This window comes from Schistocerca americana, chromosome 6, assembly GCF_021461395.2.
Source record: "Schistocerca americana isolate TAMUIC-IGC-003095 chromosome 6, iqSchAmer2.1, whole genome shotgun sequence".
NCBI lineage: Eukaryota > Metazoa > Arthropoda > Insecta > Orthoptera > Acrididae > Schistocerca > Schistocerca americana.
The window spans coordinates 559,087,303-559,113,746 of record NC_060124.1 but is presented as its reverse complement, the minus strand read 5'-3'; the positions used below and the strand labels follow the sequence as shown (position 1 = coordinate 559,113,746).

At 38.9% G+C, this 26,444-nt stretch overlaps 1 protein-coding gene across 2 annotated transcripts; it reads left to right on the top strand.

Annotated features, from left to right (window-relative positions):
• The first annotated feature begins 2,049 nt into the window (after positions 1-2,049).
• LOC124619746 lies at positions 2,050-26,089 on the top strand. Of its 2 annotated transcripts, XR_006980119.1 has the most exons (3): positions 2,050-2,523; positions 16,242-16,669; positions 26,053-26,089. XR_006980119.1 is itself a non-coding variant. In XM_047146325.1 (2 exons), exons 1-2 carry the CDS (start codon positions 2,152-2,154, stop codon positions 16,608-16,610), a joined length of 741 nt encoding a protein of 246 aa, XP_047002281.1. In that variant the 5' UTR covers positions 2,050-2,151; the 3' UTR covers positions 16,611-17,509. The 2 variants fall into 2 exon arrangements, 1 of the variants encoding a protein (XP_047002281.1); XM_047146325.1 differs by lacking the exon at positions 26,053-26,089 and having other exon boundaries at positions 16,242-17,509.
• Positions 26,090-26,444: the final 355 nt, after the last annotated feature.

The window sequence follows — 26,444 nt, the reverse complement described above, 5'->3', positions numbered from 1 at the left end:
GAGAAGGCGGCAAAGTCCACCATGTGAAATATAATAGACCTCTCTGATGCTATTGTATGCTCTGAGTTTTATGTGAGTAATATAGTGTTCCTTGGTTTTTGTGCTCAGTGTATTTTACCTGGAAGTGCAAATATAGTTAGTGGTACTAAATGTCTTTTACTCACTAATCACTCAAAATCACACAATACACAGCTATGATACAAGACAAAAATTGGATGTACATGTTCAAAGCACCAACACAAAGTTATTTCAAAACAGCCTTATGCATCTTAGTATCAAACTATACAATGCCTTACCAGATACCATTAAACACATACAAAACATTGGTCACTTCAAATCTAAACTGAAGTCATACATGGTTGATCACTGTTTTTACACAGTAAATGAATACCTACAAAACTAAATTTTTGTGTGTTTACCCAACGTAGTCTCATTCAGAAGAACATTTGTATTTTGTCTCTCTGTATATAGCGTAACAACATTTATTTAAGTATTCTTCATTAATTGATATATTAATGTGTGTTATTATGTACAAAGGTATAGTATATGTAAAACTGTTAATATTGACAAAAAAATCCAAATATCTCTTGCACATTGTGCAGCTGTAGATGAAAATGGATCAATCAATCAAATCTCCATTAGCATACCAATGATTCCTTGAAGCTTTTGGATGTGTCCCATCGTGCGACTCCTTCTTTTAATGTAGTTATACCATACATTTCTGTTCTGTGCAGTTTCATTCTGAGCCTCTTCATTAGTTGTCTAATCCACCCATCAAATCTTCAGCAATCTTCTGTACCAGCATATTTCAAAAGCTTCTAATCTCTTCTTGACTGTACTGATTATTCACATATTTCTGTTCTGTGGAGGGCTACAATCCAGATAAATACCTTCAGTAAAGATTTACTAACTCTTAAATTTGTGTTAAATGTGAAAAGATTTCTTTTTACAGATATGCTGTTGTAGCTGCTGCCAGCTGCATTTTATATTCTCTCTACTTTTGTCACCATCAGTTATTTTTCTGCCCAAACAACAAAACTTACTCCTTTCCTAATCTAATTTATGTCAATACAAATATAAGATATTCATTTAAGTCTGTGTATAATTTAAGACTTAAAGTAACAGCACAATCAAAGGATTAAGTTTGTATAGGTGCATCCAGAAAGTAACTGGAACCCATATCATCAGCAGTTTGTATACTAATTACTTTATGCATATAAGAATTGAAGCTTTTATGTAACTGGCATTGTACAATGCGTCTGCCTTTCACTCCTACCCAGGTAAAGAAGAAACTTAAATGACAGCAGCATGAAATACAATAGTCACAGTTTTCTCTAGGCTTCAACAGATGTATAGTAACTGATGTGTAGCAAAGTGACACTTTTGTATGCAGTACACCACATAAAAGATTTTAAAAAATTGTTTTTGTTTTGCGGTTCATTCCATATATATACTCTCCTTCTTGATGGACGGTGAAAAATGAAGAATATGTTTTTAAATCATTTCAGTAATCTTATTTTATGTCTTTCTCTCCATCAGTCTTGTTATTTTCGCAATATTCCTACAATGGGTGATTTTTTTGTTTCAGTTTATCTTTAACATATGGAATCATTTATTTCATACATTACATTTTAGTGTTTAATATTTTGTGTTTCTCTCTTCTTTTACAAAAATTGAGGCAGATTTATCTATGACTTAAGTAAGTTAGTAAGTAAGTAATTAAGTAGTAAGTTAAGGCAAGATAAAGCTGTACATCCATCATTTAAACAATTTGTTTCTTTACTTTCACTAACACAAATGTACTGCCTCTTGACATTCCCTGGCTCTCTGTCTTTGGAGATGACTTATAAGAAATACACAATTACATAAGGCAGGAAGGAAAAAAAAAAACATCTTAAGAGGTGGGAGTGTCTGATAACAAAATAAGTTCTTTTCTAGAGATAAGATGACTTATGACCTTCTAAACAATCCCTGCCTTTTATCATGTTATTCAAGCCAAAGTGCCAGAAATTCTAGATAAGATCTTACTTCATTTCATAACCATGATAATGACCTCTCATGTGGCACAGTTCAGTCAACGACACCATATAAGAAGGCCACAGAAATCCCTTGGTTTCAGCATTTTATGTTCACTGAATCAAAATAAACAAAATGCCATCAAACTGGAAGAGGCCAGCTGATGTTGCATTTCCTCAAGTTTGGGCTAGGTGTGAAGGCAAAACAACTTTAGCAGATGGTTCTAAGCTCGTCTACAGAATACAGGATGCCACTCCTGAAATGCATGAAGAAATTGTTGACAGACTCATGATGGTATACTTTGTCCGAGATGAGGATATTTGCAAGACAATTAATTTAATGGCAGATAAAACATCTATGGAAGACACTAGAATAATGTGGAAGGAATCACTAAGGCAGAATGTTGGTCTTGTAGCTATAAGAGAATATCCAGATGGTCAAGAAGAAATCATTGGGACCAATATAACATGTGTTGTCACCAAAGGAGAGAAATCAAATCCTGATGAGGTAAGAGCATTTTGTAAACAAGAGCATTTTGTAAACATATTGGAATTTACAGTTACTGAATAATTTCCATTTTTCATCTCCATTGATTGTAATCTTATTATGACAAAGATCATACTTGGGTTCTTGCAAAATATTTCAATAAACATAACTATGTAATAATTAGGCTTAATGTTTAAATGAAAGTGAATTTTCAGTAATTCATAGGTGCTAAATCCAGTCGCTAGTTAACATTAGGAACTTCTCTGGCTGTTGAAATGATTTACATTAATCACAGTGGTTTGTCTTAGCAAAAAATGTCAAATCATAACATTGTTCACATTCCACTTACAGTAGGTCTGCCTTCCCCCTTTTCATTCAGGCAGCTAATATCCATTACTAGCAAAACATTAACATTACTAAACTTATACATCATGGACTTCTCTATTGCTGGAATTATAGTGGGCTGCTCATTGAAGATTGTCATGTCCCTACATAAAATCATCAGTTAAGTAATTCATGTAAAACATGTAAGTTTACACAGGGATGAGAGTAGTGGGAGCAGGGAAGGAATAGGTTGTAGAATTAAATTAAATTAATTGTCTGTTCCTTTTGAACAACATTAAAGCTAGAAAGGAACTGATGAAATTTATCTTTATGATGACAGGAGAACACACGGATAAAGAAACATAATGTAAGTGATCACAAATTAGCTGGCTATTCATGGTAGTCCAATATGAATAGAGAGCAGCTTTCAGCATCTGTAGTGGTGGTGGTTAGTGTTTTAACGTCCCGTCGACAACGAGGTCATTAGAGACGGAGCGCAAGCTCGGGTTAGGGAAGGATTGGGAAGGAAATCAGCCGTGCCCTTTCAAAGGAACCATCCCGGCATTTGCCTGAAACGATTTAGGGAAATCACGGAAAACCTAAATCAGGATGGCCGGAGACGGGATTGAACCGTCAGCATCTGTAAACAGTGTAATTAAAATAATTAAAAATGATAGGTGAGGAAAACAAATTATGTTATGATCAAAATAGGATAAAACACATTGAAAAGAGAATCATATACATTAAAACAATGAAGTCACTGTATTGATTTATGAGTATTTAGAACTACTGAAGACAAAAACTAAACACAGCTTAAGTAGAAGAGCAAAATCAGTTTGGAGAGCTCTTGTTAAATGATGTGTGGTTTTCCAAACTGCATATTTAATGCAAAAACCATTCAGAAACTCTATGCTGTTCAGTGACAGCAGTCGCGAGATGTAAGGTGAGAATTACTGGAAGACTGAGACATAAATAAATAGACCAGGGCACAGACTGTAGTGGAAGGTGTAGTTGTGATCAAAATGAAAATGAAATAGAGGTGGAGGAGGGCAACACATGTGGCCAGGTGAGTGGGAGCTTTATTCTTCGTTCTTTATTTGCCCGTGGATAATTTCTTACAATGATATTGGACACTTCATGTTTACATAAATCTCACATATACATAGCTAGTTACAAAAAAATAGTACACATACATATATTTTATAGAATTTTCACAGGAAATGTCATAATAGTAGGTTATACAGAATTTATACTGACACACTATTTAATTTTTTATTTCAATATAATATTAACACTGTAAGGGCAAAAACACACACACACACACACACACACACACACACACACACACACACACTTTCTCTCTCTCTCTCTCTCTCTCTCTCTCTGATGCTACTGTTAAAATTTTTAGCTCCCTGAATTTATTTCTGCAGGATTCTCTAGGTGATACACTTGCAATGCATGGTGTGGCTCTCTTTTGTAATTTTAATACTGGAGCAAGTACCGTATTTACTCGAATCTAAGCCGCACTCGAATCTAAGCCGCACCTGAAAAATGAGACTCGAAATCAAGGAAAAAAAAAATTCCTGAATCTAAGCCACACCTGAAATTTGAGACTCGAAATTCAAGGGGAGAGAAAAGTTTTAGGCCGCACCTTCAAATCGCAACAAAGTTGGTCCATTGTAATATGAGACACAATTTAGGTCGAATGAAAGACGATACAGCTACAATAGTTTGGTTCGAGTCGTAAGCTTAGCAGTTAAGCTTTACCAGGTAGCCATTGCTATGCGTCAGGCGCTGCGTCCGTATTTATACGGGTACCCTCCCTTTTTCACGTGCTTCGTGTGGTTTGAATCGATTGCTTATTTTGCTTTGATCTGATAAGTGCCGTTTTCTTTGTTATAGGCGTTTACGTCACTCTAAGCTGAAAATGCATTACTGTACTGCGTCATGCATTGTTTGTCGCATTCTGATAGTGAGTGTTTACGGCCTGTCGCCGCCCGCGGCATGGCTTGCTTTTGTGCGCGCTACCGCCGCTTACAATTAAAAAAAGAGAGGAATTGTCTCATTAGCGAAACAATGGCAAGTGACTGCTACTTGTTGTTACTTACACTGCTGCTTTCTTTGATAATGATCAACAAGAACCAAATAATAGACTGCGTTTGATAGAACATGTTCTGAACGAGAGTTAGGCGAAAATTTTTCTCCGTTTGAAAATCTTTGCGGCCGCTTCTTTAGTACATCAAATTCTGCACAGAAATTAGTCATTTTAGATTTAAAAATCCAGTCAGTTGCCGTGCTTCATTTCTGACTGTATCACTATTAGGCATAAGAATAATACGAATATAAACATGACACGATACGTATATTCTTCCGCGTTTGCTGTTGTCTCACTGTAGTTTCGTAGTTTATTAGGCAGACAGGATTTAAATGAGATAGCAGCAAACACGAAAGAATACATGGCAAAATGTTTATATTCGTATTGTTCTTATGGTGAAGAGAAAACTGCATGTGATTCACATTTCATCAGGATCCTATTAGCAACAGTCTTGCCAGTCGGATTTTCGTAGTACATTGAAATTCTGCTACTTTCGAAGATGAACAATACGGAATTTGTATTTACTTCGTTGGGTAATGTATGAAAATGCAGTGGTCGAAACTCGGGGCGGAGAAAAAAAGCTCGTCTTGCTCTTTTTTTTTAAATTTATTAACTGACGCAGAGGTTTTGGCGCCAGTATTTATCTCTGTGCCTACAAAGCATGCCTGTGTAGCGCTACATATATTCAACGGCAGAAGTTAGTTGTGGTGGCACCTACCAAGTACCAACATTTTTCAGAACTTCTGCTTGCTTTGCACTCGATTCTAAGCCGCAGGCGGTTTTTTGGATTACAAAAACCGGAAAAAAGTGCGGCTTAGATTCGAGTAAATACAGTAAGTCCTTGGTTGGATTTTAAGGGTAGAGAAAAGACTGAGGGGAAGGCCTAAATGAAGGCAGGTACATGGCATTGTAAAACATGGGACCAGCATAGAGACATATTGTTGAACACAATAATAGAGCTGATGAGGATGAACTGTAAGCTAAGAGTGCAAAAATAAGCACTTTTAATTTATAGTAAAGTGTAAGTGGCAAAATTATGTTATGCTGCCTCTCATACAGAAGGAAAATATTACTAATCTGTGGCAATGTCATTGTATGTTTCTGAGGGAAATCTGACAACAAAACAATTTAAATATTCTGTTAGCCATTCCTAGTTTCCCTACTCAATTAGCTGGAGACAGCAATGGTAGTCCAACAAAGACATGCCTACCCTGTGGTAAATGGACAGTCAGATAACTATACAGTTATTCACATTCTGTAACTTACCTGCATGTACAGTTCACAAACATTTAAAAAAACAATGTGACCATTAAATGAAAACACTATGGATGGTTTTAAAGAACACTTAAAAGGTATTGACTGGGGTGCAGCTTACATTGTGCCCAATGTCAGCTGTAATGTTTCTACATAAGTCTGCATCCATTCTTCAAATCAATTATCCCAGAAACATAATTCAGTACCAGGATGCTATAGAAGAAACTGGATCATTACAGGTATCACAGCATCTTCAAATGAAAAATTAGTACTTACAAAATAATCAGTATCATTATTAACTTGGAAAAACTTTGATATTATATACAGCAGAATATTAAATGAAGTTAGAAAATGAAATACAGGAATATGTACATCTTGTGTGATATTTACAGCTCAGACAAAATCAAACCAAATGTGAAATATCATTAAATGAGAGATGAGGAAAGGAGCTACAGAAGATGATCCTATTTCTGTTGAACAGGATGGGAGAAAGGGCAATTTATATATGGAATATATTTTAAACACTAATTTTTAAAAGCAGCTGAGAAAGCTGTTGCAAGTAGTGCCGAAGAGAAAGCAGAAAACTGCCCCAAAGAAGGAGCTCTAGCAAAATAAAAATTTCTAATACGTTCTCATGACAAGTAAGAAAAATCAGGACATTAAAAGTAAATACAAACATAGTGTTAATCACATTTCTAATAATACAATTAAAAGTCCAAGGCCATATAGGCTGCAATATTTTGGTTAGATGTGTCATTAATTTGGACATTTTTCTGGACAGATTAAAAGATGGTTCACTGTATCCGTGACACGTTCTCCTCGCACAGTTTTCCAAACTTTTTCAGGAAGTTATGTACTAAAGAGTTGCCACCCATCTGTCCAGTAATGGGGACATACTCAAGTGGAAAATGTTTTTGTCAAATACTTGAAGTATGTCACTATATATGTTACAGTTTCTGCAATAAAATTTAATTTGTAGATCAGGAGTTTCCATAATTATAACACTACAAGAAGAAAATGACAGCACACCTGTTGCAGACTTTAACTCTGTCAAGAGTGCCTCAGATGGTCATACCTCAATAAAAGGAATCAGGTGGTGAGTTCAGGAAGTCATCTGTCAAACATACTTGAGGTTCAACATGGACTGCCACAGGGATCTAAATTGGGACCACTTCTTTTCCTTGTACACATAAATGACTTACCAGGAAATATAGAGGTAAAGACATACATGTATGCAGATGACACAACTTTTCTATCTGTAAACCATGTACTTGATAACCTTGTAAGTGATATGAAATTGGCAAAAGAAAATGCAACATCATGGTTTAATGCCAATGGTCTGCTATTAAATGAGGAAAAGACTCAGAATATGTGGTTCAGTCTATCAAAGACTACAAAAATAGAAAAACAAAAGGCAAAGTTTTTAGGTATTGTACTTGACAACAGTCTAACATGGAACTCTCATGTTGATCACATAGTGGTTAGGTTGTCAAGAGTTATATATTTGTTGAAGAGGCTGATGTGTTGTGTGACATTTGAGTACGTAAGGACAGCGTACTTTGCCTTTTTTCAATCTGTTTTAAGATATGGGTTAATACTCTGGGGAAACAGCAGAAAAATAAATGAAATTATGGTGATCCAGAAGAAAGCAATCAGAGTGATGGCTAAGGTAGATAATAGAACACATTGCAAACCATTGTTCACTAAATACAGAATTTTAACAGTAATTAATTTATATATTCTTGACAGTGTTAACTACATACTTGCTGAACTACCTAATTTAAGTGTAACAAATGAAAGACATGGCTACTATACAAGAAAGTGTACTTCTCTGCTGTTGCCACAAAATAGATTAGCTAAAACTAACAATAGTCATAAGTATATGGCAATTAAAATATATAACAAATTGTCTAAAAATGGGTCAATCAAGCCTGACAAATTATTTAAAGACAATGTTCATAACTTCTTGTTAACTAATCCATTCTATTCATTAGAAGAATTTTTAGAGATGCCCAATATCAACTTAAATATGTAAAAATTTTTTTTGTAAAATTAATAGGTTAAGTGAACTGACAAAGTCTATTGCATGTAACAATGCTGAATGACTAATAAAGAATCTGAATCTGAATCTGAATTTGAGTTTAGACTGCACACTTTTTCCTACTTTACAACAAGAAGACTTCTCAGCACACTTAGCCACCTGCTGAATTGGCATTCCCATAGCGGTGTCATTTGAACATTCTGTCTCTGTCATATGGAACAAATTACTGACAATTTGCTTTGTTGTGGTTACTCAGAAATAATGCTATAAGTTGATGATTGGTACCTACAAATTATGGCTCTTAGGTAACCTGAGGAAAATGCAACAGTACTGAACACAGCTTCTTTGGAGGCAACTGGGAGGGCTGTATAGACCCAAACAGTACACAACCATCTCCACATGATCAATTTTGCCTCTTTAGCATCTGTTACAATTACACTGCCCAACAAAAAAAGTGAATTTTTTTCACCAGTTACAAAATAGAGTCAAATTTACAAATAACCTGGCAGTGCAGACATTGAGTCTTACAATTGTGGTAGTATCTGATCTGAGGTAATTGTTTTAGAATTTGGAGTAGAAGAAATTTTCTTTGAGATATTTGGCTAGCAAGGAGGGGAAGGGGTTGATGTAAAGTTCCTGATTAGCAGGTCTTGCAGCAATGTCACGGATTCAGTTTCAAAATTTGCCATAATGTGTTGTGTGTAATTTCTAGGTGACATGTCCAGCAAAAAGGGGTATTGAGAGATTAGATTGCATGCCGACACTGGGGTTTACCTTTTCTCTTCCATTCTTGATGAAAACCAAAACACAATATTACACTGCACAAGCCCGAATCAGCTGTCACTTAATAACATACACACAACTGACATTCCACAACATATCAGGAGAAGGCAGTCACAAATCCCCTCCAGAATGTGGCATTTATGGGTCTGCCTTGATGGAAAAATTTGTTTGTTAACCCCAGACTTTTATGGATGCACACACTTATTTAAGTGTGTCATAAAGCCATTATATTCTCCCTTCAGGCAACCTGGCCCTCAGTTGTTGTAACTAGTCCTTGATATCTTGGATCCTAGATAATGGCACTGGGATGCAGTTGGGATCTGAGCTGGCGCCACACATGTTCTTGGGGATCTTGCTGGCCACGGGAGTGGGAGTACCTCAACATAATGCAGACAGTTCATACGTGCACATCCCTCAGCCCCCCCCCCCCCCCCCCCAACACATACACACTGCTTTGTTGAAAGTGGAATAATACTGCTATGCCTCTCCAAAGCATTGGGCAAATGGGACTTCTCCCTAAGTCACCACCATACTCTAAAATAATCATCATCTGGGGTAGCGAAGAACCATTATTCATCACTGAACACCAAATGATGCCATTTATCAGCTGTCTATGCTTGCAGGCACCACTTGAAATATAGATATTTGTGTTGTCGTGTTAATGACAGCTGATACGTGGGGCATTAATTCTCTATTCTGGCTGCTGATGCACTCCAACCAATGGTGCAGGGAGATTTTGGATAGCAGGCACGTACGTGAAGGGGTCCCAATGGGCTTGATCCACAATACCTCAACAAGGAGTATGCCTTGCCTCACATTCCCATGCAGTCCAACATCAGGCCACCTACACCTCCAAATGCCCCCAAACAATTTGATATTGCACAATTTGACTAGCCAGCCAAATGACGAAGTGCAGGAGACCCCTTTCAAAATCTGTCAGATGGTGACAACACTGCCTCACATGGGTATGAATCATCTCATTGTCCTTCACAGTAATCACTCAGCATTTGATATTGTTCACACCACCCTTATATACCCTACAAGGCTCAGTAACAACAACAAACATGAAAAAGCTAATGCACTCTGGTGGCCTTTCTGTCTCCAATTATTTACATGCCTGTTGTTGGTATGCACGAGTACAAAGTGACATTAACGTATGACCATGTCTTCTGGGTGCTTCGCTATTTTTGTCAGGTATTGCGACAGTACAAATCCCACCTACACAGAACTGCCACATGTTAAGAAATTGAAATCTGAAAATGATGTTGATGATGATGATAAGGTTCGGTGGCCGCACAACAGCACCTGGAAAGAAACACTGATCAGTGGCACAATGAGATCAGGATCTGTTCACCGATAAGTTCAGGACATGTTTGATGCCTGATGATAATCATTTAAGATCTCAATGCATATTTCAAGCTAATAGTCCAATGTTTTCAGCAAAAATGTCGGCCAGTCATATTTTGGACTGTTATACCGTAATTTATCACTGTCAAGTGTTAACTTAGCTCTTTGCTGTATCTGCACAGGCTTCTCTACTCTACTATCCAGTCCTACAGTCAACTTTTCAGTCATGGGTTTTACCTCTCAAGGCAATCATGCCAGGGCACACTGCAACCACCTTGTAAACATCTTCCTCTTCCTCCAGGAGGCAGGAATCAACTGAATGGAACAGCATGTGTTATCTGCTCTACTGATCTGAATCCAAATTGAGTATGCTTGGAACTAGATGAAAAATGCAATGCATCATAGCAGAAATCATTCTCACACACTGTATTACCTCAGAAGGACTGCTACCATAGTGTGTGACAAGCTTGAACAATACTTTGTGCACAGTATGCCATGACGGATCCATTCAGGTAACAGTGCACAGAGTGGAGCAACATGGTATTGATATGTTACCCAGCAGCGTAATTTCACTTCACAAATATGTACTTGCAAATTGACTGCCTATATTTTGATTATTGTTTTATCTTTATTTCACAGGAAAGATTTTCCTTAGCTCAGTAAGCCTCATTCTGTCATTCCCTGCTTTTACAAAAATTTGAATGTTGTGAGTTCATTGCTACAAATGTTCAAAAAATGGCTCTGATCACTATGGGACTCAACTGCTGTGGTCATCAGTCCCCTAGAACTTAGAACTACTTAAACCTAACTAACCTAAGGACATCACACACATCCATGCCCGAGGCAGGATTCAAACCTGCGACCATAGCAGTCGCACAGTTCCGGACTGCGCGCCTAGAACCGCGAGACCACCGCGGCCAGCTGCTACAAATGTGATTGCTTTCTTGCCAAGTATTGTAAGATTGTTAATAGATTGCAAAACACTTTAGAAAAAATAGAAAATCCACCTCTGACTGTAGCTTGCTTTTAATTATATAGCATGTTTCCATGGTGTTATATGTCTATATAAAGGGCTGAATGCTGACTATTTACAGAAGTTAAGTAACAACAAAATTAATTAAATCACATAAAGTTTCAAGTTTCAATATAAAAATAAATGTGCAGAATAAATTAATAGCTTAGAAGTAACCTTTTCTGATTGCTTTCGAAACTAGCAGTGTAAATTTTTTGTAACAGCTGAATCCAGTTAACAACAAATATGGCTCTAAGTGATACATTCACGGGAACTGCCCTATACTAACAGATGTGGATGCCAAACTAACAGTTACACAATCATACCATTACAGGGGACTGATTACCTGCATTTGTTATGCTCAAAGATAAAGCTTCCAGAGAAGTAACCTGGAACATAAAGGTTATCATGTGATAGATTGTATGAGGAACAACCTGTTAATGCAGTGACATGGGAGGGGAGGGGGGGTCAGAAAACGAAAAAAAATGAAAACGGGTGTAAACCCACTGTTGTTGTTGTTGTTGTGGTGGTGGTGGTGGTCTTCACTCCTGAGCCTGTTTGATGCAGCTCTCCATGCTACTCTATCCTGTGCAAGTTTCTTCATCTCCTAGTACCTACAGCAACCTACATCCTTCTGAATCTGCTTGGTATATTCATCTCTTGGTCTCCCTCTACAATTTTTACCCTCCACGCTGCCCTCCAATACTAAATTGGTGATCCCTCGATGGCTCAGAACATATCCTACTAACCAATCCCTTCTTCTAGTCAAGTTGTGCCACAAACTTCTCTTCTCCCCAATCCTATTCAATACCTCCTCATTAGTTATGTGATCTACCCATCTAATCTTCAGCATTCTTCTGTAGCACAACATTTCGAAACCTTCTATTCTCTTCTTGTCTAAACTATTTGTCGTCCATGTTTCACTTCCATACATGGCTACACTCCATACAAATACTTTCGGAAATGACTTCCTGACACTTAAATCAATACTCGATGTTAACAAATTTCTCTTCTTCAGAAAGGCTTTCTTTGCCATTGCCAGTCTACATTTTATATACTCTCTACTTCAACCATCATCAGTTATTTTGCTCCCCAAATAGCAAAACTCCTTTACTACTTTAAGTGTCTCATTTCCTAATCTAATAACCTCAGCATCACCCGACTTAATTCGACTACATTCCATTATGCTTGTTTTGATTTTGTTGATGTTCATCTTATATCCTCCCTTCAAGACACTATCCATTCCACTCAACTGCTCCTCCAAGTCCTTTGCTGTCTCTGACAGAATTACAATGTCATCGGCGAACCTCAAAGCTTTTATTTCTTCTCCATGGATTTTAATTCCTACTCCGAATTTTTCTTTTGTTTCCTTCACTGCTTGCTCAATATACAGATTGAATAACTTCGGGAAGAGGCTACAACCACTGCTTCCCTTTCATGGCCCTCGACTGTTATAACTGCCATCTGGTTTCTGTACAAATTATAAATAGCCTTTCGCTCCCTGTATTTTACCCCTGCCATCTACAGAATTGGAAAGAGAGTATTCCAGTCCACATTGTCATAAGCTTTCTCTAATGCTAGAAACGTAGGTTTGGCTTTCCTTAATCATTCTTCTAAGATAAATCGTAGGGTCAGTATTGCCTCACGTGTTCCAACATTTCTACAGAATCCAAGCTGATCTTCCCCGAGGTCAGCTTCTACCAGTTATTCAATTCGTCTGTAAAGAATTCACATTAGTATTTTGCAGCTGTGACTTATTAAACTGATAGTTCAGTAATTTTCACATCTGTCAACACCTGCTTTCTTTGGGATTGGAATTATTATATTCTTCTTGAAGTCTAAGGGAATTTCGCCTGTCTCATACATCTTGCTCACCAGATGGTAGAGTTTTGTTAGGCCTGGCTCCCCCAAGGCTGTCAGTAATTCTAATGGAATGTTGTCTACTTCCAGGGCCTTGTTTCGACTTAGATCTTTCAGTGCTCTGTCAAACTCTTCAAGCAGTATCGTATCTCCCATTTCATCTTCATCTACCTCCTATTCCATTTCCATAATATTGTCCTCAAGAACATCGCCCCTGTATAGACCCTCTATATACTCCTTCCACCTTTCTGCTTTCCCTTCTTTACTTAGAATTGGGTTTCCATCAAAGCTCTTGATATTCATGCAAGTGGTTCTCCTTCCTCCAAAGAGCTCCTTAATTTTCCTGTAGGCAGTATCTATCTCACCCCTAGTGAGATAAGCCTCTACATCCTTACATTTGTCCTCTAGCCATCCCTGCTTAGCCATTTTGCACTTCCTGTCGATCTCATTTTTGAGACGTTTGTATCCCTTTTTGCCTGCTTCACTTACTGCATTTTTGTATTTTCTCCTTTCATCACTTAAATTCAGAATCTCTTCTGTTATCCAAGGATTTCTACTAGCCCTCGTCTTTTTACCTACTTGATCCTCTGCTGCCTTCACTATTTCATTTCTCAAAGCTACCCATTCTTCTTCAACTGTATTTCTTTCCCCCATTCCTGTCAATTGTTCCCTTATGCTCTCCCTGAAACTCTGTACAACCTCTGGTTCTTTCAGTTTATCCAGGTCCCATCTCCTTAAATTCCCACCTTTTTGCAGTTTCTTCAGTTTTAATGTACAGTTCATAACTAATAGATTGTGGTCAGAGTCCACATCTGCCCCTGGAAATGTCTTACAACTTAAAACTTCTCTGTCTTACCATTATATAATCTATCTAAAACCTGTCAGTATTTACAGGCTTCTTCCATACAACCTTCTTTTATGATTCTTGAACCAAGTGTTAGCTATGATTAAGTTATGCTCTGTGCAAAATTCTACCAGGCGGCTTCCTCTTTCATTTCTTACCCCCAATCCATAGTCACCTATTACGTTTCCTTCTCTCCCTTTTCCTACTACCGAATTCCAGTCACCCATGACTATAAAATTTTCGACTACCTTCTCTATCTGAATAATTTCTTTTATTTCATCATAAATTTCTTCAATTTCTTCGTCATCGGCAGAGCTAGTTGGCATATAAACTTGTACTACTGTAGTAGGCATGGGCTTCGTGTCTATCTTGGCCACAATAATGCTTTCACTATGCTTACCCACACTCCTATTTTTTTATTCATTATTAAACCAACTAGCTGGCCGCGGTGGTCTTGCGGTGCTAGGCGCTTCAGTCCGGAACCCCGCGACTGCTACGGTCGCAGGTTCGAATCCTGCCTCGGGCATGGATGTGTGTGATGTCCTTAGGTTAGTTAGGTATAGGTAGTTCTAAGTTCTAGGGGACTGATGACCTTAGATGTTAAGGCCCATAGTGCTCAGAGCCATTTTTTAAACCAACTCCTGCATTACCCCTATTTGATTCTGTATTTATAACCCTGTATTCACCTCACCAAGAGTCTTGTTCCTCCCGCCACCGAACTTCACTAATTCCCACTATATCTAACTTTAACCTATCCATTTCTCTTTTTAAATTTTCTAGCCTACCTGCCTGATTAAGGGTGACATTCCACGCTTCGGTCCGTAGAACGTCAGTTTTCTTTCTCCTGATAATGACGTCCTCTTGAGTAGTCCCCGCCTGGAGATCCGAATGTGGGACTATTTTACCTCTGGAATATTTTACCCAAGAGGATGCCATCATCATTTTACCATACAGTAAAGCTGCATGCCCTCGGGAAAAGTTACAGCTGTAGTTTCCCCTTGCTTTCAACCGTTCTTAGTACCAGCACAGCAAGGCCGTTTTGGTTACTTTACAAGACCAGATCAGTCAATCATCCATACTGTTGCCCCTGCAACTACTGCAAAGGCTGCTGCCCCTCTTCAGGAACCACACGTTTGTCTGGCCTCTCAACAGATACCCCTCCGTTGTGGTTGCACCTACGGTACGGCTATCTCTATCGCTGAGGCACGCAAGCCTCCCCACCAACAGCAAGGTCCATGGTTCATGAGGGGGCCGGGGTGGTGGGAGGGGGGGGGGGGAGGGGGGGTAATCCACTGATCATGACAAAATTATCACTGAAAAAGTCTGGGGATAACAAACAAAGTTTTCCATCAAGGCAGACCCATAAATGCCATATTCTGGAGGGGATTTGTGCTTGCCTTCTCCTGATATGTTGTGGAATACAGTTGTGTGTATGTATTAAGTGACAGCTGATTCGGGCTTGTGCAGTGTAATATTGCGTTTTGGTTTTCATCAAGAATGGAAGAGAAAAGGTAAAACCCAGTGTTGGCATGCAACCTAATCTCTCAATACCCCTTTTTGCTGGACACGTCACCTAGAAATTGCACACAACACATTATGGCAAATTTTGAAATTGAATCCATGACATTGCTGCAAGACCTGCTAATCAGGAACTTTACACCAACCCCTTCCCCTCCTTGCTGGCCAAATATCTCAAAGAAAATTTCTTCTACTTCCAAATTTTAAAACAATTAACTCAGATCAGATACCACCACAATTGTAAGACTCAATGTCTGCACCAAGGGGTGGTCTCCTACAAAGGAAAGGGACTCCAAAAGGAAATTAAAATTACAATAGGAAAAAATACAGAGCACTGTTTTATTGCCATACGTTATTTTTTTCTGGAATCACCAAACCAGTTGTAAAATACATGTGCAAACACTTTAATTAAATATTTCATTCAATTTTATGCATGCAGATGTTGTAACTAATAGCAGAAAATCCTCCTTTTTTGTCTCCCTATCACAGTTATCATGAATGAAACTAACACTTCTGTAATATCCCACATTTATGTGACAAATACAGGCAATAGCTAATGGTTTCAAACTTATAAATCACAAGGAATTTGACATCAAACTAAGTATATGCAACATTGGCCAATACCAAGGGAATGAAAATTAACGAACATTTACTTTTATAGGTGAAAGGCGAGGCAATGAGAAAAATTTGGCGTATGTTGATGGAAGATCTACCAAAGCAACTTGATGTATTTGAGCATTATGGGGTGGACCACTACATGAGTGCTGTGGGACTAACTGTATTACCAAAATACAGAGGACAAAATGTGGGACTTGAGATTTTACGTGCTCGATTTCAACTTGTGAAAGGTGTTGGACTGAAGGCAACAGCAACAGCTTTCACTGCCATGGCCTCTCAAAAACAAGCACAGCGTGCAGGCTATGAGTTGTTGACTGAAATGGTATATAATGATTACAAGGTAGATGGAAAAGTTGTCTTCCCAGGGATGACCACACCATCAGTGAAATATATGGGCAAATACATACCTTGATGAGCAGAACATAAACTGTAATGGTCTTTCAGAAACAAAGTAGCAGAGAAAGTGTGTGTTTTTTTTTTTTTTTTTTTTTTTTTTTTTTTTTTTTTTTTTTTTTTTTTTTTTTTTTTTTTGTCAGTGTGAGCACTGTACTGGAAATCTTTGTGTCATGGTCAGTAAGGTTTTTGGAAATGTTGCTATGTTCTCATAAGTAATGGTGCAAATGAAAATGTATTAAACAGTATGATTCAGTGCATGACGCCAACTTGTGTGACAATGGTGTATGAATGATGTATTTGAATTTTCAGCAAACAAGTGTGACTAGATAAAATAACATTGGTAATTTGTATTAAACTGACAAATTTGTATCATTGTAAGCTACATAAGTTCAGAGTAATATTTCACTTTGCAGCTTGTAAAAATTTCTGCCAAAGTAATAAATTACAAGGGGGTTCCCTAAGTTTCAGATAAAACACAAGCACGTAACATTTATACACTTTTTCAATAAACAATGAAAGCACTCTCTCAGTTCACTAACCCATTAATGCATTTTTTACTGAGAACTGAAGTTCATGGACTACAATGCTGAAGAAATTTTTATATAAGTGGAATTCTATTTGGAGTTAAGTGTACTTCATAATTTTTTCTGAAACATAAGGAGTAAAAGCCAGTTATAAAGCACCATTTAACCTAGTCGGTCTTTATGAAACATAAATGCTACACCCAAATTATATTTTTTCTACTTCTTTGTGGTACCTGATTGTAGCATGTACTGAAGCCAATATGCTTTCAGTGCATCACTTGTTTTCATTTCTGCATGTTCCCAGTAAGTGGCAACACATATGCTTGAAAAAAAGCTGTTTATTGAAGTCTCTCTTCAGGAAATAAAGGTAATTTCTGCTTGTTGTTAATAATTTTGGACTAGAATCTGTTTATCACATACTGTAATCTGCTAATATACCCTACACTAATGATTAAGTGATTATTTCATCACAACAATACTTCCAGCGGCACTGTTGTCATAATATTTAAGAATTTAATATTGAGTATTGCACATAGTTCAGCATTTGGTACAATTTTAAAGAATCACAACAATTTATTAAATTTAGTATTTTAATCTTATTTTTTCTCAGTTTGAAGCATTGACCTTCAATACAAACTGCTCCTTCATAAAATATAAGCTTAGCATTGAGGTGGTTAAGTTGTTTGCAAAGGATAAAACAGAAGTTATTTAATTCTAGAGATAAAACTGTGATTGGTAACAGTATAACATATCAGACAACTGAAAACTTGAAAATGCAACAGCTAATTTCTGATACTTAAATTAATTGATTCACTCATTCTTATGAAGGATTCATCAGTTTAAGAAGTGTTAAATGTTGCAGGTTCTCACAAAACAATGATGGTGACGTTAAGTGTTTCCCATCAAATAATAAAACTACTTTCATTGTGTCAGAGTCAAATTCAACTGAGAAAACTAATAAATTGTGGGACAGAATTGTTGGCCACTAGTTTACCTTCAGGAGGAATATGTGTAGTACTGTCAATAGATACTACACATGAAGGCACAGCTTACAGCTTTTGGAACAAATAGTTCCTCCTTCAGGGAGGAGAGAGAGACATGTTGGGGTAACATTAAAAAAAAAGGAAGGGTAGGTCTCTCAGAATCAGGAAGGAACGGTTAAATCTGAAAAACAGTATGTCACTTTTAAAGTCTCTTTTCACAATACTAAACATTTCACCTCATGAAGATATGTAGTGACCACAAATTCATATCACAATTTAAGATCACTTTAGTATGTGTATAAGAATAGGTTAACTCATCAAGCTGAAGATGAGTATGCCAAAATTTTGGTTAAAGTCCTTCCTCGGAACACACAAATATGCACAGGTGTAGGCAGCAGGGGGACCAGCTAGGGTCATATGCGATCATGTCAAAACTATAGAACACAAAGACAGAGAGGAGTTAAAAAATTGCTCCACTTCAATCTCAATAGACATAAGACAAAACAGCTAAAAACAGGGGGGGTGGAGAAAGGTCTATAAAATACACCATAGAGAAACAGAGGTCCAGAACTAAAAATTAAATGGCCTTCACCATATTACTAAGACAGATAAAAAGTAAAAGGTGGTTGACAGACCGTGCATCATTCACTAAAATGGCCGATAACTGACTGCAAACCCAAGCGGGAACATAAACTGTTAAAAAATGGACATTCCATCAGGAAATAGTGGCCAGTTAAAACGTGGACGCAATGTGCACAGAGTGGTGGGGGAGCACCACTTAACAAATAGTGATGGCTAAAAAGACAGTGCCCAATACGTAACCTAGTTAAAATGACCTCCTCACAGTGGGAGGGCTGATAGGGGGTCATCCAAGCCACTGGGAGAGGCTTAATAACCTGGAGCTTATTACCACGAAGGGAGGACCAGTGGGGATGCCAAGGTCTTGGCAGCAGTGTCAACAGACTCATTTCCTGGCAGGTCAACATGACGACAAACCCAGATAATCATCACAGAGGTCCCATCAAGAGCGAGCAAGTGACAGTTTTCCTCGACCCATCGCACTAAGGGAAGGGCAGTGCACATCACACAGAGGCTTTGAAGAGTGCTGAGAGAATCTCAGCAGAGGAAACAATTGAAAAACCTGTGTTGTCGGATGTACTCTGTGGCCTGATACAGGGAGAAAGGCTCTGCTGTATATACTGAGCAATGAGCCGGAAGCCGATACCAAAAAACATTGGCGCCAATGATAAAGGCACACCCTACACCATGGTCAGTCCGAGAGCAATCAGTGTACACAAAGGTACTATCACGGAGTTCCATGCAAAGGTCATGAAACTGAAGGCAATACAATGAAGCTGGAGTAGTGTCCTTAGGTTCAAATGAAGGCCAAGGTGAACATGGGCTGCCACACAAACCCAAGGTGGCGAAGGGTTCACACCCACCGGCAAAGTTGCAGGTAGTGTGAAGTTAAGCTACAGGAACAAAAGCTGAAAGTGAACTCCAGGAGGTAACAGAGAAGAGGGATGCACTCCATACTGGAAAACAAAGGAGTAATCAAAGAAGGAGGCATTGGATGTGTGGCCACACATGGCAGAGAAATGGCATGCATAACTGCTAAGGAGAAAGTCAAGTAGTAGTTCAGCAGCTTCTGCATACAGACTCTCAACTGGGCTGGTGTAAAAGGCACCAGTGGCTGAATGGATGCCACGATGGTGGGCAGTATTGAGACGGCATAAGAGGGACATATGTGTAGATCATAAACAAAACACCCATAGTCTAGTTTCAAATGGACAAGGGACCGGTACAAACAGATGAGGGTGGTTCGATCTGTAGCCTGGGAGGTATCTTTGAGGACATGGAGGAAATTGAGGGACCGCATACAGTGGGCTGCCAGGTAAGACATGTGCAAGAACCAAGAGTGTGTCCTATCAAGCATGAGCCCCAGGAATTTCATAGTTCCAGTGAACAGAAGTGCAACAGGCCCAAGATGTAAAGATGGTGAGAGAAACCAATTGCACCAGCACAAATTCATACAGACGGTTTTGTCAGTGGAAAAACAAAAGCCATTGTCAATGTTCCATGAGTAAAGACAATCGAGACATCACTGAAGACACTGCTCAATGAGACAGGCCCATGGAGAACTGCAATAGTTGACAAAATCTTCAACAAAAAGGGAGCCAGAAATTCCCGGCAGGAGACAGGCCATTGTAGGGTTAATGGCAATAGCAAAGAGGATGATGTTCAGTACAGAACCCTGAGGCACACTGTTCTCCTGGATAAAGGTGTCTGACAAGGCAGAATCTACACAGAACTTGAAAACTCAGTCTTTTAAAAATTCCTCAAGTAAATGGGTGCAGGAAGCCACGGAAGCCCCATGTGCAGAGTGTACAAAGGATACCGGTACTCCAACAGGTGTCGTAGGCTTTCTCCAAATCAAAAAACATGGCCACGGTCTGGGATTTCCACAGGAAACTATTCATGACATGGGTGCACAAAGTGACGAGATGGTCAACTGCACAAAGGTGAGCTCAAAATCCACGGTGTGCAGTACTTTGTAAATTGTGAGACTCGAGCCACCACACCAGCCGGGCATGAATCATACATTCCAGTACCTTGCAAACACAGCTGGTGAGAGAGATGGGTTGGTAGCCAGAAGGAAGGTGGTTGTTCTTACCAGGTTTAGGTATGGGTATCACAGTGGTTTCACACCATTGTCTGGGAAATGTGCCCTCTACCCAGATGCAGTTGTACATATTAAGCAGAAAGTGCTTGCCTGCAAGAGAAAGATGCTGCAACATCTGAATGTGAACAGCATCTGGCCCTGGGGTGGAGGATCAGGATGAAGTGAGAGCATGATCTAGCTTGCTCGTAGTAAAGGCGGCATTGTAGCACTCACGATTCTGAGAAGATAATTAATTTCCCTAGCCTCCTCCGCTCATTTCTGATGGAGGAAGACAAGGTGATGGTGGGAAGAGCTCAAAATTTCTGCAAAATAGCGGCAAAAGGTATTGGAGATAGCAACAGCATCCGCCATGACATTGTCTGCTACTGTCAGGTCAGAAACTGGGGAATGGATCTTGGTCTCAGAGAGCCGTCGGAGGTTAGCCCACACAATGGAAGCAACAGTGAATGGCAGTTGCAGTCGGCGACGACGGCTGGTTACTGCGTCGGCACTGGCAGGAAACTGCGTAGGCTGGATCGACAAATATTTGAGGACTCTTACTTCCCCACACCAATTCTTCTCAGTCGAACTATTCTCTGCGTCTTTCTCTGTTTCGTGCTTATTAACTATTTCACCCTTTTCTTCTTTTAGGCAGAATCCAACTCTGCATAACAGTTTCTTTGCCTTGTTCCTCTCAGTTGCTATGGCAACTCAATATCTTCTGATCTCGATTTCTGTCATAAAATTCCCACTTTCTTCGGGTCCCGTCACGGTCACCATGTTATAACGTTTTCCTAATGACTGGAGAGTGTGTGGTACTGAGGTGCAAGACTTACGCGTCTGTCGCAGGTGATTTATGTATTGTGTGCAGCCAATCTTCTTCTCAGGACAGACGGCTCCATTGATCTTCACAGTGCTGCTTCTCTGAAGATTTCGTGCTGGTTAGGGAAATTATGCTGAACTACTACTCTACTTTTGAAATGATTTCTTACTCTCAGAATACTTTCATATCAACTTCGCTACATTTTCTTCTTCACAATAAAACAACTACACAAGTTTCACATGTGCTTTCAAGTCTCTGAAATCAACCCCGTCTGGAAAACCTTAGTACTTGACATATATCATTACAGTCTCTTTTGGTTTTAATAACCCTTGTCAAAACAGTTCTAGCTGCTAGCAAGTCAAACAACAGAGTATAAGAGTCATGAGATAATACATATTTCATTTGTTCCCAACAGTCACTACTATTTATTTCACTGCCGAAGAGTAGCCCTTGATTACTCCTTGTACTGGACATATGGCTTCCAAGGTGTGCGTGGGCACCACTTGTCAGCGCCGATATACCGTCACAACTTTAGTCTTCTCGTAACACACGCCCATCCCGCACACACATAAACCGTGGCACAGTAGACACATTTCCACTCTCACACAGTCCTCCTTAAAACATCATGTGTTCAAGATGGTGAAATACGAGTGTCTGTAGAATTTCTCCCGAAATTCTCGAGGCACTACAGTGGCCGTGTTCTTCATGGAGTGAGATGAAGCAAGAACAGTACTATAAGTACCAGATGGTAGAACACAGGGTTTGCAAGTAGCCAATATCTTGCGAGTGACCAAATGGCTCTGAACACTATGCAACTTAACTTCTGAGGTCATCAGTCGCCTAGAACTTAGAACTAATTAAACCTAACTAACCTAAGGACATCACACACATCCATGCCCGTGGCAGGATTCGAACCTGCGACCGTAGCGGTCGCTCGGTTCCAGACTGTAGCGCCTAGAACCGCACGGCCACTCCGGCCACCACGAGTGACCAGGTAAGGAACTATTCCTTTAACCGGATCTCTTGGATAGCCCACTCATCGAGATACATGAGACAATCTCGACGAGAGGAGGCAGGATGATCACCAATGCAGTTGATAGACCGTGGAGGAGGGAGGCAGACAGTCGTCCTCGTGTGCAACCCTACCACAGGTTACACATTTGGCCAGGTGTCGACAAGGCATTCGAGTGTGGTTGAAACGATGACACTGGTAGCAGAGCATCAGGTTCGGAATGTATGGTCAGACTGTGATTACTTCGTAACCTGCTGTGATCTTGGACAGCAGCCCCATTCTATCAAAGATGAGAAAAAGAGTGCGTGTGGGCACTAAGGAGGCATCTATATTTTTCATCACTCGATGGATGGTAATGACACCCTAATCAGAGAGGTATGTTTCGATTTTGCCCTCAGTCAGAGCGTCGAGCAGCCTGCTGTAAATAACACCACAGGAAGAGTTGTATAGGCCTTGATATGAACAGGATATCCAATGGAGAAACAAAGCGGCAAGCAGTAGTTGTGTCTAAGAATCGGAAGTAGTCTCCAAAAGCAAAGTGGCATTCTGTAAATGAGAGGATTTCACAGGGCTGGCAATTGCATCGACACCTTTCTGAATAATAAACGGATCTGCTGTTGTGAAGGTCTGACCATCCTCAGTATGTGAAACCATGAGGAACCGTTGTGCCACTGGAAGGCTCTTTGAATTGTTAGCCTCATTCCATTTACATTTCATAGACGTTAATTGTGAAGATGACTGGCTTATTGCAGGAAAATCCCCCATGAATGCCAGCATGTCTCTGATGGCATGCTCCTTCCAACTGGGGGCCCCCTTCAGAAGGGGGCGCACCCACCTTAGGTGATGGTTCACACCTCCCACACATCTAAACACCTGACAGAGGGACCAATGGCAATTTGTAAAGGTAGCAGCTCAGAGCTACTGATTGCACTGGGAGAGTCAGCCATAGCACAACTCTTCCATCTGGTGTGCTAGATGTATGATACACGTGAAATACCCTCAGACTTCAAGGAGAATATTATAATTCCAATTCCAAAGTAAGTAGGAGCTGACAGATGTGAATATTGCCAAACTATCAATTTAGTAAGTGTTGGTTGTAAAATACTAACACGAGTTCCTTACAGAAGAATGGAAAACTAGTAGAAGCTGTCATCAGTGAAGGTCAGCTGGGTCCTGAAAGAAATGTAGAAACATGAGAAGCAATATTGATCCTACAACTTCTCTTAGAAAATGCTGACTGGAATACTCTTTTTAAAATTTTGGAGGTCACAGAGATGAAATGCAGGAAATGAATGCCTATTTACAACTTGTACAGGCAACAGACGGAAGTTATGAGTCGAGGGGTATGAAAGGGAAGTGTACCTCAGAAGGGAGTGAGACAAGGTCGTAGCCTACCCCAGATGTTATTCAGACTGTACACTGAGCAAGAAGTAAAGGAAACCAAAGAAAGATTTTGAGTAGGAATAAAAGTTCAGGGAGAAGAAACAAAATTTTCAAGGTCTGCCAATGACTGTAATTATGTCAGAGACAGCAAAGGACCTGGAAGAGCAATTGAACAGAATGGACAATGTCTTGAAAGGAGGATATAAGATGAATATCAACAAAAGCAAAAGAAGGATAATGGAATGCAGTTGAATTAAATCAGGTGATATTGAGGGAATTAGATTAGGAAATGAGACATTTAAAGTAGTAGATGAGTTTTCAGCAAAATAACTGATGATGGTTGAAGGACACACAATATAAAATGTAGACTGGTAATGGCAAGAAAAGCGCTTCTCTGAAGAAGAGCAATTTGTTAACATAGAACATAAATTTAAGTGTCAGGAAGTCTTTTATGAAGGTATTAGTCTGGAATGTAGTCACGTATGTAAGTGAAACAGAGATGATAAGCAGTTCAGACAAGAAGAGAATAGAAGCTTTTTAAATCTGGTGCTACAGATAATGCTGACGATTAGGTGGGTATATCGCATAACTAATGAGGAGGTACTGAATAGAATTGAGGAGAAGAGAAATTTGAAGCACAACTTGACTAAAAGAAGGGATCACTTGACAGGACACATTCTGAAACATCAAGGTATCACCAATTTAGTATGGAGGGATGAAAGGGTAGCATGGAGATCTGCATCAAACCAGTCTTCAGACAGAATACCACAACAACAAAATCATATTGCTAATAACAAGTGACATTAAAAACAGTATATAGAAATATAAGGTCAGAGTCAGAATTCCCGGACTCACGAACAGGGATTGACTTGAGGTTTGTGAACTTACGCCATATATTGCTCAAACTGTTCATTTCTGAGCAAAAAATGTTGTTCGTTAATGGGAAGGGTTACCCCAAAATATAAAGATGCATATCATAAACAAATGAAAATACAATCAAATGCATTATTTAAATCAATGATGATGCTTCATGTTCACAAATTTGTTTTATCCAACCAGTGTTCTTAAAAAGGAAAGAGAATATAGCATTTCCAGTTGTTAAATCAAATCTAAAACCACCTATGTTTGACAGGAAATCACATGAACTGAAATGAACAATTTCCACATACAGCCTTTTTCAATAACTTTTGCAAGCACCAATGGCATAGAAAAAGGTCTAGAATTGTCTGTTCATCCACTTCTTCTTCTTCTTCTTCTTTTTTTTTTTTGCATAATGCCGTTTTGCTATTAAGTACTTTAATTGTTCAGGAAACTGACCATTTCAAAAGCAAAAAATTTCAAATGTGGCTAAGTATCAGGCTGAAATATGCAGAACAGTGTTTTAGTATCCTGCGAGGTGGCCCATCATATTCATGAGAGTTCTCAGCAGTTTAATTATTGATTCAATCTCCCCTTGTCTGTATCAAAAAGGAGTATTTCAAAAAGCAGTCTTGTATTTCACACAGCAGTCTTGTAAAGTCAATTTTGAAGAGTGTTATATGATTTCCTGTAGAAACTAAGTTTTTATTTAATCCACCTCTAATGATTTATTAGTAACACAAACATTTTAAGTATGTGCTGATTTTATATCCTTCATGTTGTGCTGTTGCCCAAGATATGTCCTTTACAACTGAGCAAGTGACTTCCTAATAATATTTTTAAGCACCTCACATTACATTTGTAACGGGCTACTGCAACTTGATTGTGAATATTTCTAACATTTTGATACAATACCCACTTTGTTCTACATGATATCCTTACCCCATTAATCGCCAATCCCGACCACCTATTAATGTCAGTATGCAGTTTTAAACATACTAATGGAAAGAAAATTTCAAAGAGCATGAGAAACTTGGTGAGGAAAGCATTATATTTGTCCTCTACGTTATCAGTGCTGTAAACATCCTGCCACTCTTGTTCTTTCATGAGGTTTAATAAATCCTCTGTTACCACAGAATAAACATTTCAAAATATTTTGAAATTATATTTGCAGAGAGAGAGAGAGAGAGAGAGAGAGAGAGAGAGAGAGAGAGTGTGTGTGTGTGTGTGTGTGTGTGTGTGTGTGTGTGTGTGTGTGTGTGTACATGCGCGAGGGGGGGGGGGGGGGGGGCTCGATTTCAAATGCCTGTTAGTGTTAAAATTTGTGCATCATGATCTGAAAGGCTATTTACCCTTTTACTAATGGAATACATCTCCAGTAATGAACGAACGAAAATGTTGTCTGTAGTTGTGTTACTGTTGCCCCGTACTCTGGTCAGAAGGAATACAGTCTGCATTTGATGATATGAATTTAGATGATCTTCCAACATTCTTTTCTTTGCACAATTACTTATAAGATTAATATTTTAGTCAAGACACACAGCTAATTTTTGAAACTTTAAGGAGTGAACTAAAAAATAATAGGTATCTACATCTACATGATTA